The 17,011-nt window shown below is 39.7% G+C and overlaps 1 protein-coding gene across 9 annotated transcripts; it reads left to right on the top strand.

Annotated features, from left to right (window-relative positions):
- Positions 1-2,982: 2,982 nt before the first annotated feature.
- Positions 2,983-16,277, top strand: Nprl3 (GATOR complex protein Nprl3). Of its 9 annotated transcripts, XM_087349987.1 has the most exons (9): positions 3,364-3,618; positions 3,779-3,818; positions 7,046-7,563; positions 8,549-8,770; positions 9,844-10,018; positions 11,128-11,292; positions 12,359-12,538; positions 13,345-13,584; positions 14,715-16,277. In XM_087349987.1, the coding sequence occupies exons 3-9, from the start codon at positions 7,055-7,057 to the stop codon at positions 15,030-15,032; spliced, it is 1,809 nt and encodes a 602-aa protein (XP_087206113.1). In that variant the 5' UTR covers positions 3,364-3,618; positions 3,779-3,818; positions 7,046-7,054; the 3' UTR covers positions 15,033-16,277. The 9 variants fall into 9 exon arrangements, with proteins under 9 accessions (XP_021939362.1, XP_021939357.2, XP_087206113.1 ...); XM_022083670.2 differs by lacking the exons at positions 3,364-3,618; positions 3,779-3,818 and adding an exon at positions 2,983-3,081; XM_022083665.2 differs by lacking the exons at positions 3,364-3,618; positions 3,779-3,818 and adding an exon at positions 3,171-3,243.
- The last annotated feature ends 734 nt before the right edge of the window (positions 16,278-17,011 follow it).

Genomic DNA, 17,011 nt, shown 5'->3' with positions numbered 1-17,011 from the left:
TATTCTGTCTAGAATTGTTGTGGTTATTAGCCCTTTGAAACCAAAGCTGGTCTTAACAGAATTTAAGAATCAAGTTCTTACCTCAAAGAAAACGTGGAAGTTCATCATTGCAAAGATCAATTGGTTAGTGGTGTTTAGGGAAATAGTAACTTTTTGTAAGATTTGAGAATTATATATCGGTGACTAGGTATTACTATGGGATGTGTTAAGATACTAAATACTGCAATAGTTGCTGTTAGGTTTCACTAATGGTCACTACTTATAGTTTTACCAAGGAGAGGCTAGTTTAAACAGATTGTGGGTATTTCCCACGTGATTTACACAAATGAAGGGACAAAGAAAAAAAATGTTTCTCTTGGAGATACAACTTAGAGGAAGTTACAGGACTTATCTTTTGAAAACCAATCATAGTGATGTCCAAAATAATTGTACAGTGGTTTGTGTCTTCCAAATGTCACATAATAAGAATGGTCCTTTTGAAGAGATAACCTCAAAAAAGTTACCAAATGTTTGCAATTTTGAAAACAAGGTACAGAACAGCATGTCTTGGAGAAACTGGTGAACAATGTTTGTGTTGGACAGACAATGATAGGAAAATTATTCATTGTGTCTGTTAAAAAATTAGGCATACGGTAGGAGTGTCCAAAATACTTGGCATATCGCAGAAAAAGAAAATGAAATTCAGTTTCCCACATTACGAAGATTTTAATTTCAAGTAACTGAAGATAATTTAATGGTGCATTTTAGAAAAGAATTGCTTTGAATTTCACTGGGCATTGCTAGTGGAAGACATAAATGCAAGCTGAAGAATTCCATCTACTATGTCTCTCCTCTTAGAAGTGCTGTCATTGACAGGAACTACAAGTAACTAGTTAGAGATGGTAAGATGGCAATGCCACCAGCGTTCATGACAGGATGCGTCAATAGACGAGGGCAGGCAGCAGTAGAAGTCAGACTCTCCGATCAGTTATGCCTTTACAATTGGCGCCAGTGGTACAGTGTTTGGTTTCCCCTGCTACTTGGTCCATTACAATGTGGTGCTGGCAGTGTGATAATAGACACCCTCATTGCTGATACACTACACAAGAATAACTCATTCTAAGCAGTTGACTGTTAAAGGCCAACCATGTCTTTTTAGACACTGCAACCATAGAATTTAAGACGTGGCACACATTCCATCATGTAACATGAGCTTGTGATATTCCTGTTGGGTTCTAACTCGTGTAAAAAAATTAAAATTATTTACTTTCAGGACTTTTCCCATCGTCCTTGTTTAAATGAAGAAATCACGACGTTTCGGAAACTGGCTCTGTTTCCATCTTCAGACGAGAGGTACGTACTCAGTCGCGTTTGTCAGGTAGAGCGAGTCTCTGTCACTGGACCAGTGATGGAGGATGATGGAAAAAGTCCAGATACTGAATACTTTTAAGTGTAATCCACCATCGTCAGAACCCTTTAGAATCATGTAAACAATGTTAGTTAATTCTAGAAGTATGACTGTATCTACTGTTATGGTGTTATGTGCATTAGTTTCATCATTCACATAACAGAATTTATCGTACATAAATAAATAGCAGGAGATTTAAAATGTCTCCATTTTAGTGAAGAAAATATATTAGCAGGGCTGTATATAGATTAGAATTTAGAAGAGGAGCTTGTAGATGAGCTGGAACATAAATTCATTCTCATTGAAAATATAGCTAATAGCTTTCAGATGTTATGTGGAGGGCAGAGGAAGTATGAGACAGGTACAAAGATTTACAGGACCCAGTGTTGGTTTATAATGCAGCACCTGGCATTAAGGATTATTATTCTTCCATTGAACACTCCAAAGTTATCTTCATATAGTTTTTGAACACATTACTATTTGAGGTATATGTACGAGGGCTTACATTGCAAAGCAACGTAAAGACGCTATTGCTGATCGACACCTACACGTGGTACCATTATGCAGCTTGGAAGAAGGGTGAAGGATGTTGGTCACTAGATGTTCATGGATAATTAGAGACATTCACAATAAAATTCCTATCAAATATTAAAATATTACCATAATTAACATTTAAATATTTAAAATATATTAAATGATGTTCTTTATCGAAATGTTCGATTTACATTAGATCCCCCACTACAAACAACCACGATCAATAATGAACACTTCAGTTCAAACACGGCAATACTTCCAGACAGACGTAACTCCTCCACAACTTCATTTCTGGTATGTTTCAAAATTAAATCAAATATATTATTTTATTTTCTATTTCTAATTTATTAATATTCATTTAGTCTTTATATTATTTACTTTACAGGATGATACAAAAACAACAACAAAACGTTCACCCACACAAAATCATGTTAAGCACGACGTACATATACAGAACAACTTCGAATACGATATTAAAAATACAATAAAATCTGGAAGAAAACATCATTTGAAATCTGATAAACATCTGACTAAAAGTTGCATTTAAGAAATTATATTTAAGTTTAAGTTTATATAATTTTATACACCTGAAGATGGTTCTTTTAGAACTGAAACATGTCGTGTAAAAAGTGATGATCTAATGTAAATCGAACATTTCGATAGAGAACATCATTTAATATATTTTAAATATTTAAATGTTAATTATGGTAATATTTTAATATTTGATAGGAATTTTATTGTGATTAGACTGACAAGATTTAAACAAATAAACAAACAGGAAAATTGCTTTCTGTGACAATGTTTGGCATAACAGAAGGAATGCCCCAAAATTATAAATGAAGAATGGGGTACTATGAGTAGAGATCATAGCAATGTCACAGCATCTTCATTGATGTTCCATCTGGAAATAAAGCATTGAAACAATGGGCAATAAAGGCCAAGAAAAAGGGGCTCAGAATGTTATCAAAAAGACACAAATAGGCATTGAGTGAAATCTTGTGAGGTCTGTAGTGTTGGGCTGAATATTTGTGTTGGAAACTGTACCACAAAACTGGCCTTTAAATGGCATGTTTAGGGGGCAGGAAATTAGTTGATAATGTTTGTGTGAGCATATAGCAGGAACAAAAGTAATACAGTTGTCAGAGGGAAAACACAACTTGGTATGATACTTTAACATTTCCACGTCAATATTAAAATGAAATCACAGTGTTTTCAAAATATGAATCTAATGGTAGCAGAAAATGTAAATGAGTGTAATATTCATTTCTGTTGTAAAGAATCTTACGAAGCGACAGCTTGGGGAACAATTCCATGTGGAAAAGGTTTTCTGAATAATATTTTATTTCACTTTCGTATGTGGATTTTTAAGAAAGATGCATTGTTTTATAGTAAGACGTAGCGCAACAGTGGGTTTGCGAGGATTTAGGCGCCTGGTGTATATTTTGAAGGTTAACAGCGTACGAAGATGGCTGAATATGCGATAGAAATACACACAATTTGTGTACCAGTTTGTTTACTGGACTACAATTTACACAAATAAATCGAAATATTTTGTCGCATGTTAAATCAGAGAGTGTTAATACGTATAAACGAACTTGACATTAGACCATGTTGCATAATGTCGAAGTAGTTTAATATGGCGCTATCGTCCATGATGAAATTTTAGTTTGACAAAATTATGAAATGTGGATGTTGAGGTAAGGTAGAATTTCTTTTCTCCGTAAAGCTGATTTATGATTCGTATATTTTATTTTTTTAGATACCGGTTACACTCTGTCACATTAATGTTCCGTACATCAGTAGTTTGTGGTCGGTGGTCTTACTGCATTTACATGTGTGTGTTTTGTATGATTTTAGAGGTTAGGGAAGATTGTAGTACGACTGTCAGTATGTGCAGGTGAGCATGCAGACGGTAATTTTTGCACAGTCTATTCTTACTCTGTATCGGCATTCAATTTGGGGTTTAAAACCAGTTTAGTCCCCGTGAAAGGAGCTTTTCTGTCATTGCAGAATGCAGACAATGTTAAAGTAGCAGCGTGTGAGACGTGTGAGGAATATTCCGAATTTTATTGCAGATCGAAAAGTATCGAAGCTTAACTTGCCCAAAAATATTATCTGCACACATCGTAATCTGATTATCAAGGTATACGAAATTCTTTCCAAATGATGTTAAGGTTGCCGCGTGTGGCATAATCGCAGAGAGGGCTCGTGCAGTTGCGGAGGCATAAGGCAAATATCATTTACATTTAATGGTTTGAGCGTCAGGACTAAGGCACAGAATGTAATTTTTGTTCGAATTTCTTGACTTTCAGTGGTAAAAGTACAGTTTTCTTACTAGATAGAACACAGGAATTTGTTAATGTTATGTAGAGAATTATTACAAATTATGTTTATTGGCATAGATGGTGGATCCTAAGGTTGGGGGGTAGACTGGAGGCCCTCAACATTTTAGACCTTAGGCATGCCTCTCCTTGAAACAGGAATTTATGTACAGAAGTAAAGTACTCATAACACACAATTTAGAATAATATTTGTTTGTTCTCTTGTTGAAGTTTTTTACCTGTGTATGAAATTTGTTAGGAATTAAATTGAATAACAAAGTTATTTGGAGTACAATTATAAGCGATCATATGGAATAATGATTGCTGGCATTTGGCAGTCCTTATGTTAATGATCTGATCAGAACAAGCTCTGTTTCTTCAGCAAATATTGAGGGGTCCTTCACACTAAGAATACTTGAACCATATGAGATCATCATTGTCACAGAACAGGTCTGAGATTATTATATTTTATGTACAGGACTCCTCAGAGATTGTTAATAAATGTTTATGGACAAAAACACTAGTTCTTTACTTGTTCTGTTTTTCATTTAGATTGCAAATTATGCTACCTTGTAAAATAAATAAAGAGGTTATGTAAGAATTGAATGTTGGATAACTGAAGGTTGTGTAATTGTAACTCTGCTGTATAATAGAGGAAGGTGATAAAAACGGTGTGCATATCAGCAGTGGTACTGACAACAAATTTAGAGGCTTTGTTGCCAATTATTGTGGCTGAGTGTTTATTACTCCATATTTGGTACATCCCAGGTTGAATTTTTGTACTGCGGATCAGCTACCCTGCCTGAAATTTTCATGGTTTTCTTCCATATTCCAGGCAAATGCTAGTATGGTACTTAAATTAGGCTGCAGCTACATCCTTTCATGTCCTTTCAAATTCACCGTTCATTAATTGTCCTAACATTTGATGCTGTGTAGTCTGAGGTCCTGATAGCACAACAAAATGAACTACAGGTAAACAGTGAGGCTTTGTTACAATTACAGCATGTAGCACACATGATTCAAGCTTAAAATCCAGTCTTTTATCTATGATAAAATGGAGGTAATTATACTTCTTTAATATTAACATGGCAGTGTAAAAGTGAAGATCTTTTCTCTGAAGTATGTCCACAAAAAGCTGGCGGAAGTTCTCTGTACTGATGGAAGAAGATCCATGCTGTTGCAGATGGAGAGGAATAAAATATGCCCTGCATTTCTGTTATTCAGCCTCTTTAATCATAGCAACTTATTCCACTGGCAATGATGTGAATGCATGACGATTTATTAAAAAATAATATTGCTTGAGATTTCAGGTTCTCATGGTGCCAAGTATGAAGATGGCTAACTTATGGGTTGTTGCATTGTTTAATTTGGTAGAAGTTAAACAACATTTTATAGGTGCTTGCTGTCCTCATTATTGCCCTGATGATGGAGGCAACAGGTACCCATGAAACCTTATCAGACTTCTACCAGACAACATGATGCAATAACTCAGAAGATGGCCGTCATCATTAATAATGTTGTATGTATACAGTTGTGTAAATATTATAGTTCAATCATCTGATATGTTAAAACAGACTGCACATGAGACAACTTCCTTCTGCATTTGGTTTCCATTAGACATCCCTCTGTTGTTTGTCAAGTATAATACTTAATTATATAATTAATATTTCCTTTTGAAGGGGAATTCAAAGCACGTTTAAAAGAACAAAATCCAGAATTCAATAACATGACTGTGCTTGTTCCTATGCTAACCTTGAATCAAACAGTTGTAATTCTGTTGTCTGCTAGTAGCGATGCGTGAGAAATGCTGCGTAATTTGATTTGAACCCCAACACAGCGTCCTACTTATGTGCTGCCACCTTCTTATTGTGCCCACAGAAGGCTTGGAACAGAAGTTGTTTATGAAATTTGAAATGGAGTCCCCAGTAAAGTTCCAGTCAACTGGCCATCATCCGCCAATATCTGCGGTGGTAAAAATGTACCATTAAGCATTGTAATCAAGTACGATACAACGTCATACCGTTTCATTTCCACCATCTGCACAAATAACTTTATGGAATGTTTAAATACTATACATCAACAGCTCTGCATTAAATGAAACGTACTGAAGTAAGTCAGGGAGACTGTTACTTAAGTTGAGCAGTATAAATGGCACCGCCACGGTGGTCTAGCGGTTAGAACGCTGGCCTTGTAATCCTGGGGTCTCGGGTTCGATTCCCGGCGGTGCCCAAATTTATAACTTGTGTTGGGCAAGGCCGTGGTCTAGGCAATACGGAGTTTTCCTCCGTGGCATCCCAACAATTACTCCATTCACACACAGAAGAAGGCAATGGCAAACCACTTCTGGATCATCTGCCAAGAACGTATATGAACAGGTCCCAGTCCGAGAAAAGGATGGAAGGATCCTGTTCATATGGACCTGTCATCAGACAGAACACTACAAATAAAAAAAAAGTATAAATGGCAACATTCAAATTCCAACGTACCTAACGTGCAGTGTTCTGTGATCCTTGTCACATCATGTTGTTCCGGTTTTACTGGTTTTATCTTCTGTCTTCCTGTTGTCATTTCCAACCGCAATATTTTATATGATGGCTCATCAAGTCTCTAAGCATTCCAGCATACATTTCCTTGTAGAAGATCTACTGGCATGCAGTGGAAGTAGCATCTTATTAGCGGCTGTATTGCCATTTCTGCATATTAACATCTTTTACTAATGACTTTGCTCACAGATATGTGGAGTATGGAGCAAAGCAGGGGTGTGCTTCATTCTAACTTCAAGGGAACAAACTTATTTTTACAGAATACTGTGATGGAACCAAACCCTCTGAGTATTATCCTCGTCAAAAGCGACAGTAAGGGCGATCGCTTACTGTTCCGTTATCCATACGCTGCAGACGCTCGCAATGAAGCGGGGCACCAGAGCCGACGCCGAAACCCGTATGCCTTGACAATAACTGAGGACCTGCTGCAGACACCTCCTCCGCAGACTTCGAACATCTGCAAGGGTCACCTCACTGGCTTCTCGGATGAGGTTCTCTCTACGTTGTTTGCGGTGAAGCCAGAACTGTGTGAACGCAAGTTTGAGCTGAAGGTGAATGATGTGCGTTTCGTGGGGCACCCTACCCTGCTCAGCGATTCGATCATCCTGACCAACATCGTGTTTGCACTCCATGCCACGGCCAGCCACTCCATCGTCAAATGCTACTACGACCTCAGCAAGCGACTTGGCGTCGCACTTCGGCATGAAGAGCGGCGCTGCGGCTACCTCAGCCAGGAGACGAAGACCATGGTCATGGCTCATGATGAAGTGTCAGCCAGGTGAGATCTTATCCCATTCAGACATGTACAGTGAAACCCCCATTTAGATTTTACTTTGGGAACAAGCATTTTGTACCTTAATTGGGAGTTATATCAAAATGAAACAAAAATGACTTGTTTGGTTATAAAAACACCTACGAAGTTTAGGATTTTTATGGTGATAGAACAAATAAGGTACAGGTGTAACAAGAAAAGGGATGCGTGCGTACGTAGCAGGTGCGTTAGTTCTTGAAACAATCCAAAACCAGCACTAAAATTCACATGTGAAAGTTCACAGTGGGTTCACGAGCACAATGTTCGAACTCCACGATCAGCTCACAAAATAGTGCCTCATCAGGCCACGTGGCTTTTCTGAGTGGGCGACTGCAATGAGCAGGGTAGGAAGAGACTTTGCATTTTTCTTGTGGCTTCAGACTCATTGGTGTTGATGGTGAATTGCACACATTGTTCACATAAACACTGATCTGTAGTCCAGATTTTGTGTACAGACCTGAATGTCATTCCTTGAAATCAGGGTAATACCTTAAATCAAGAAATACTAAACCAGCGCAAACTGCGCATTGCATTATGTGGATCTGTGGGTGGGACCACAAAAATGAACGAAAGATGCATAAAAAGTGACAGTGGAACCACGGTTCCGGAGAATTTGACGTAAATACGTCTATACGGAAAGGAAGTTTATATATTGGCTTTATTCTAAATATTTCCTTTATACCTGCTTTACAATTGAGATAAGTTTGATTAAGACATTGCTTATTTAACTTGAATTACTTACGCTTAAGATGGGTCTGTGGTAGCTGAATGTAAGGTAAGGTAAGGTAATGAAATGTTTCCTAGGTAACAACAGTGCCGAGTAAACAATTGAAATTGGAATTTCTCTGTACACATTTTCCTCTCATGTATAATTGTGCTCTTTATGCAAAGAATGCGATGCAGTAACATGTAAACTTGTCAGTGGTTCAGCGTGAGTTCTTGCTTTGTGCAGGCCAGAGGGGGAGAAGGCAGATGACGCAGACACTCCGTTTGACCTGATTTTGCAGCGTAGCACTCTGGCACGCAACTTGAAGTCTGTGTATGACGACCTGATCTCAACGGGGCTTGTGCACGTACGTGTCAACAGGTGGATCGAAGTGAGTTTCTGCCTACCACAGAAAGTGCACCAATTCTACAAGAAGGACTTCATCATTGAACCTGAGTCTATACACAGGTGACTACACATATTGTTTGTCGTAAGTGTTCGGAAAATCAGGGGGAAAGAGTTATATTCTCTCAACTTTGTCTTAAGGCACTGTCACAAGCACAGGTCAGTGATGAGAGGTTGTTTCACTTTCTGACCAGAAGTGGCATAAGTGAAACATTTGTACTCCTCCCCCAGTATTGTCAGGGTGATTAAGTGTAGAAGAATGAGATGGGTGGGGCATGTAGCGCACATGGATGAGACAAGAGGTGTGCACCGGGTACTGGTTGGGAAGCCTGAAGGGAAGAGACCGCTGGGGAGACCTAGACGTAGATGGGAGGATAATCTCAGGCGGGATCTATGGGAGATAGGAGTTGAAGGAGACTGGATTTTGTTGGCCCAGGACAAGGTCCGGTGGAGGGCTTTGGTTAATTCAGTGATGAACCTTCGGGTTCCGTAAGCCATCTAGTTGGTTGGGGTCCACTACTTGGGAAGCCTGAGGGAAAGAGACCACTGGGGAGACTTAGACGTAGATGGGAGGATAATGTCAGGCGGGATCTATGGGAGATAGGAGTTGAAGGAGACTGGATTTTGTTGGCCCAGGACAGGGTCCGGTGGAGGGATTTGGTTAATTCAGTGATGAACCTTCGGGTTCCGTAAGCCATCTGGTTGGTTGGGTCCACTATTTGGGAAGCCTGAGGGGAAGAGACCGCTGGGGAGACCTAGACGTAGATGGGAGGATAATCTCAGGCGGGATCTATGGGAGATGGGAGTTGAAGGAGACTGGATTTTGTTGGCTCAGGACAGTGTCCGGTGGAGGGCTTTGGTTAATTCGGTGATGAACCTTCGGGTTCGGTAAGCCATCTAGTTAGTTAGTTAGTTTAGTGGCATAAGTGGCCGGACTATTGTGAAAGGAAGGAAATTCAGTTTGACTGTGTTTTGAATTCATTTAAGTGTTAATCCATAAAGGGTTATGGGCAATAACACATCTGATTTGTATTCTAAATCTTCCTGATGTGTTTTCACCGCTCGAGAAGTTTGCCGAGCAAGAGACCACTGAAATATTTTAATTCACGCTTATCAGTTGTCTGGGATGTCATCAGGTGTCTCCAGTCACTGCGTCCATACCACGGACTGCTGCTGCTGGTGGAGTCGAACGAGCTGTTGGATCACATGCACCCTGATGCCTCACCTGCTCTGGTGCGCCTCATTCGCATGTATAGCCCCCTCAAGAGCTTGCAGACGTTGGCTGCAGATGCTGACCTGACATTGTCCCAGGTTTGTTTTTGACAGGAATGAACAGAACATGGGAATTATGCTGCATTTCATGCTTAAAATATGTTGTACATTTCTTTAGGTCTGAATGTGTTATATCCGAATACACCTTCGTGTGTATTTCTATTGTAAAGTGACTTCATTATAAAGCAGTTTCCTTTTCAGAACTTACGTGCAGGCACTATGTAATTTATTTCTGGACTGAATGGATGTAATTACAACATATTCATATTTATGTATTATGCTGTTTTCTGTCCCTCCAAGATTTACAAATAATATTTGGACCTTTGAGAATGGATGTGACATGACACAGGAGAAAATTACACCTTAGGAGCTTACTCTTCACCAAATATTAGTGTCATTAAATCAAGTAGAATAAAATGAATATGGAATGTAGCCTGTTTTGTATAAAATTAGAAATGCACACAAAATTGTGGTCAGAAACCCAAAGAGAAGAGACCAGTTTGGAGGCTAAGCATAAATAGAAGATAAATCTATTGTTAAAGGAACGGTATATGAAGAAGTAGACCGGATTCGTCTGACTCAGGATATGTTCCAGTATTGGGTTCTTGTGTGGTAATGCACAATCAGAGGTTCCCCTCAAAACCGGGGAATTTCTTGCCCAGCTGAATGGGTGTCTGTAGTACGATTTGAGGTTTTCACGGCGGTGAGTCCAGTGAAGGCCGTCTTCTGGGTTTTCGCGCTTTGTAATCTGGTAGAAGTTTACCAACGTTTCAGAGGTCCTTGCTGCCTCCATCATTACTGTGATGATGGAGGCAGCAAGGACCTCTAAAACCTCAAGAAGGGCTTTCATTGTGGGGTTATTTGGTACACCTGTGTAATAGGATCTCCTTTGACAGATGAAACAATCACTGCAATCTCCACAACAAAGGACAGTCCATAATAGAATCTCTCTATTCTTTTTGTTCTTTTGTAATGAGAAAAACATTTTACATTGTAGTAGTGTTGTTGTAACATATACAAACAGATAATTTTTTTTTTAAGTTTGTTTCACCGAGTTCAACTTATGAACTGCTTGTTTTCATTGTATTATTACTTGAATGATGTTTTTGAAATGTGGCCTTCTGTTTTGTGGAACTTGATGTTCACAGATGTTCCAGTTGGCTGGCCACCTCTTGTACTGGGCTAAGGCAACTGTGATCTATCCTTTATGTGAGAGCAATGTGTATGTCATTGCCCCAGATGCGCCAACACATGTAAATTCTCCCCTCACGGAACGATTCTCAGAGCACTTTCCAGGCATGAACCTTTTGCAGGTAAACATTTTAATGTTTTGTGCGTTAGTCCACGGATCTCTTAAGATTAAGCTTTATCAGTTGTGTGTCAACATGTCGCTGAAAAATTAACCCCCGAGTCAGTTGGACGAGTAACCCCATAGTACAGGGGTTTAAACTGTGAGATGGATAGCTCAGTCGGTATAGTGACTGGCTATGGGCTGGGAGATCGGGGTTCAATCCCCAATGGGGGCAGAGGATTTTCTTCTAGCCTCTGCATCCAGACCAACTCTGAGGCCCACATGGCCTCTTGTCCAATGGGTACAGGAGTAAAGCGCAGCTGGGGCATGCTCCTGACCACCTACCCCCTTCTAGCGCTGAGGTGAGAATGAGGAGGAGCTATTCCTCCTCTCTTCTAAGTGCCAACATTGGCATGTGACGGGATGAGGGGTTTAAACCACCTTTTATCTCGATTATAAATGTTAAAATCCATTGAGACCGTACGCAATATTCTGTAGACTGGATGACAGAATAAATCCTTTCAAAATGTGATATTGTGAAGTGCTTCGAAAAGAAAATTTCCAATCAAAATCATATTGTTAACAAAATTGGGAGAAAATTGAATTTACGAGAGGCTGCTATCATGTCATTCAGGGTCTTTTAATTGTGTCCGGTGTAAAAATGTACAAAACTCTTATTTTATATGGGTGCAGAACTTGGTCTCTCACTCTGATGGATAAACACAGATAGTGCCTTAGAACAAAGTGCCAAAGATAGTATTAGAATATATCTCAGAGAAGTGGGATTTGAGGGTGTGGATTGGATTAAATTAATTCAAGATAAGGTCCAGTAGTTGCCTTTTGTGAACACAGTGAAGAAACTTCAAATTTTATAAAGGCAGGGAATTCATTGACCAGCTAAGTCATTTTCAGTTTTTCGTAAAAAATTCTGTACCGTGTAATTAAGTTAATAGAATTAGAGAAGCATAAAGATTTGCGCACGTTTTATGCGCGTTTAGGCTCGGCTGTTTCTCACTGTTTCTTGTTCAGAGTCTATTATTTAATCTCTTTTCTGAGACAGATATTGAACTCTGTTGCCAAACTGACAGGTGATGAGTGACTTCTCGCTGCCAACTTCCATCAGCCAGAAGATGAACCCTCTGAACCACCCGCAGCATCAGAAGCAGCTTGTGCAGATGATAGTGTGGATGCTGCAACATCGATTGTTACTGCAGCTGCACACTTATGTGTACTTCATGCCGACTGCCAGCGGGCCCAGTCTGCCTCAGGTATGTGTATTCAAGTCTTTGAAGCTGCAGCGCATCTAAATAATATTTAAGAATTCAGACCCTACTGCAAAGAAAACATGAATTAGAGAAACTATCTTCATTGGGATTCCAACCTAGGACGGATTGAAAGTGTCGTGGCCTTTTCTCCTGTAATTTCCTCACCGAAACAAACAGCTTTGGTGTTGGTGCCATTTTTCTGTCATGCTTAGTTTCCAAGCTTCAGCATCCAACCTTACAGGAAATCGAACTCATTACATTTTTTCGGAGTTTTTACCTTCCTTTAAATCGTTTCCTGTTATCATGGAGTTCGCATACCAAATTTGATGCAAATTGGTATATCCCATTCTTGAGCTACAAGAGAACATACACACATCCACAATTTCAGTATTTAATTTTCTGATAATTTTTAAATTGAATAAGATGAGGATTTCATGAAAGGGACAATTAGATAAGATAATGCTTTTCTAAAGCATTTTTAGATTTTTCTGTCTCAGTATGATGTTTAGTGGTAGGACAAAGAAGGAATAACAGCTTGCAGAGAACTATAAATATTTTGACAGATTCACAAAATTCAGAGGGATTTTTGTAAGCACACATACCTCTTAAAATTGATGACTGCATTACAGATGAACGTCTGACAATCTAAGAAGCCCATGAAATCTCATCAGACATAAAAATATCTTATTTTCCAGGTATATAACAATGTCTTGACAGAATGGTGGTATCCAATTTGGCCTCTCGCATTTTCATGTTTTGGGACAAATACGTTCCTTTCGGCCTCTTAGTTTTGTGGGATGGTGTTACAGGATGGGCTAGGCCGACAGCACAGTCACAGCCTGCATCACAGCTCCACGCGAGATGGGAGCTATCAGAGCACGCCAGATGAACAGTTGAGCATCAGTGTAGGTGGGCTGATGGGTGGACGGGCACCCAGTGAAAGCGACCTGAGTTCCAATATCAGCGACGATGTTCTAGTCACACCTGGCAACAAATTGAATGGCTTGCCCATTCAGACGAGCGGTTCGCTGGTTTCCACCGACAATGAGGTACTAACATGGCACACTAATGGACAATTTTTTATTGTTACTAGTGTAACAGTACTAAATAATAGAGATATTAATGATCCGTTACTTTGGTTAATTAAATAACCTTTGATTTATAAGATTTCTTGTCTTAGGTATTGAAGATTTTTTCATCATTTTACAAATTAAATTAAAGAAATATGGTGAAATTCCGATTTAATGTTTTTTGTTGTTGCAACAGTGGGTTTGAACACTGAACTGAGGAAAGAACACTAAATGAGACAAAACCATCATCATCTCCAAGGATTGGGCCCTTCCCCTCCAAAGGAAGTCGTCCTAAGAATTTTTATCACCCTTAAAAACCCGTCGACCTTGGCCGGGTTTGAACCAGTGGCAAGCACGCTACCTCCAGATCGCCAAGGGTGACTACGAGACAGAACCTTAAATCAGATATTGGACACCCTTGAGTCACTGTTAGCTCAGGTTAGATTGTCCACGTCTCAGGAGGATCTGGACTTTTGACTGACAGGTTTTGCTACACACATAGTTTGGCTACTTTCAGGGACTAAGCCCCACAGTAATGCCCCCAACGCCTACTCCAAATGAACATTACTTATGCCCTGGGGCTTTACCACCCAGTCCGCTCCCCTCAGGATGATTCCCTTGTTTCGGCCTGTCCCGCAATGTTCGATACTTCAGGGCCTCTCCCCTGCCTTGGCCATCAGACCCAGACTCCCCTGTACTTCAGCCATCATTGATGCAGTAATGACCTAAGGTCACTGGTGGAATACAGTGTCGTGCGACAGTGACCTTGGATCACATTAGTGCAGCGATGACTTGTATGTTGCGTGAAGCTCACCTTGTGAATGCCAGTGTAATCCAAAGATTACACCTTTCTTCTCTTGATTTTCATACCTGGCAGGTCTGTTACTGAAATTTGTATTGTGATGCTCGTCACTCCTGCTGACGTCCTTACATTCAGAATCTTGCCCACGAACTATCTCTTCAAACTGATAATTTCTTCTATATCTTTTACACCATCCCAAATTCAGTATTAAAGATTACACAGCAATTTGATATTATTATAACCTCTGCAGTAGAGAAAAAATTGTTAAATTAACCAAGGAACAATCCGGAACTGTCTTTATTTGCAGGTGAGTTTTGTGAATGTTCTGGAGGAGGAAAAGTCGAGTCTGGTCCGCGAGGAACTGCTAGCTGACTTCAGTGATGAGGAGCGCACTGCTATACTCAAGATACCTGCTGCGGCTAATCCAGAAGACCTGCTTCTCTTGGCACAGCTCTGTCGCATGGGGTATCTGAGGGGTTGCCATCATTTGGAGGAGATAATGTACTTGGAAAATATCAGACGTTCCCAGCTTCTTCAGTTGTTGGACAAGTTCCGTGATGTTCTGGTCACTTGTGAGACTGAGGATCCTGCTATTGCACTGTTCTACTCTCATTCCTACACCTGAGGGAGCGTACAAGCACCAAGGACATTCACCCATTCCATAGGTTGATAACGAGAACTTTTAGGTATAAATATGGTTGTCCTGGAATGTTGGATTAATATGTATTGAAATGGTACAGATGCATTTATCAAGTTATTTGTTACAGATACAAAGTTGATTAGAGTTGTTTTACAAAATGCAAATAATTTCAGTGAGTCAATTTAACTGTATAAAAATAAAAGTAAAAGTAAAACTGTCCCACTATACGCCATGTAGGCGCTTGGGGGGAGTGGAGGTATAGCTCCTCTCTTCCTTGACCTCGGCACTAGATGGGGGTGAGTGGTCAGCATCACGCCCAGGCCGGCTTTACCCCCGGAAAAGGAGCCCGGTACCCATTGGATAGGAGGCTGGGTGGGCCCCAGAGCCGGTCTGGACGCAGAGGCTAGAGGAAATATCCTCTGCCCCCGTCGGGGATCAAACCCCGGTCGCCAAGTCCGTAGCCAGTTGCTATACTGACTGAGCTACGCCGGCTCCTCAATTTAACTGTGTGGATGATGTACATAGAACAGATAGCCTGGTACCGTGTCTCAAACCTCGCAATCCGACAACCACATGTTATAAAACTTATATTTTCTTGAAAATGAAATGTAATCATAAAGATGGCTGTTTTCTGGGTTATAGCGCCATGCAGTCTGGTAGAAGTTTACCGACATTTCAGTGTTCCTTGCTGCCTCCATCATTATCTCTCATCAACCTGTTGATAGAGGCAGCAAGGACCTCTGAAATATTTTTACAACTTGGAAATAAATGGTTCCAGGTAAGTCATGTTAAAACAAGTAATGTAAAGATTACCATAAAGGAAAATTAACAACAAAACTTTTGGTGTTACGTAACTGATTGTTGATCTTTTAGACTTGTAGTTACAGACAGAATTCTGACACGTATTAGATTGCGGATGTAGACCAGATTTTACAGTCACACTTTTGGTATATATAGTCTTAATTTTTACATGCCTTTTCTGACGAGATGTCTGGCTTATCATTTGTCAGAAGCTTTGGTCTTTCTTATATGTTCATAGTTTTTACAATTTTTCATGTATGTAAAATGCACATAGAAAAATATTTTTTTTTTTTTGCATATATGTAATATGTACAATATATACAAGGCCTCTGTAATTCCAAGCATTGTACAGATCAAGCTGTATCTAGCTTAGTCTAATGCTGTAATGGCGAGTTAGTCACTTGATCAATTATAAATTTTGCAATGAAACTTCTAATATTTTCCACGTCAGTTTTTCCCTTGTCCTGTGTTGTGTCCATTTACATTTTCAGTTTCATGATTTTATATCACTTCTGCTTCCTGCCTGCATTATTTTGTGTTAAAATCATACACGTATAACATACAGACTTTTGAAAGCCACTTGCGTATTATGGACTGGTATGTGCTTGCCATTGGCCAGGAGAATGTTTTACTTATGAAAGACTCCCGGGTTACAAGCCGCGTCAGGTGGCTGAACAGTGAATAGACCATATCAAGAACAATCTCTGCTCTCATGTTTGGGGCTACTTGATAACCAGTCCGATGCTTTGTTACGCGCTCGCTGCTTTCATAAACTTCAGTCGCCGCGCAAACTTCACTTTATACATTGGAATATTTTATTACGTGAGTTGCTATCTGCCACAAATTTCCAAGTGGTGCAGGCATGAGTCATTATTGACGTGGCAGGGACTTTGTGGGTGTTAATTTAAGGTTAGCACTTAGGGATTCACTTTTGAATACAGAGTAGAATATTAGATGTTGTCAAAGCCTGGCTTGTAGATTTTCCCTGAATGATAACACTGAGATATACGTACGATTTACAGATGTAATATCAAATCTAAAACTTCTTGACGATGGTGAAGAGTCAATTGAATAAAAATTTACTTGGATATTATCCATCGTCTAGTAATAAAACATAAAAAACGTAAAACGACGTTTCGGAGATGGGGCTCTATCTCCATCTT

The sequence above is a fragment of the Zootermopsis nevadensis genome, unplaced genomic scaffold, assembly GCF_977971745.1.
Source record: "Zootermopsis nevadensis isolate Lab colony 2312 unplaced genomic scaffold, Znev_1.0 Znev_ptg000017l, whole genome shotgun sequence".
Lineage (NCBI taxonomy): Eukaryota > Metazoa > Arthropoda > Insecta > Blattodea > Termopsidae > Zootermopsis > Zootermopsis nevadensis.
Note: the sequence above shows the minus strand (reverse complement) of the source record. Positions and strands in the feature narration are given on the sequence as shown.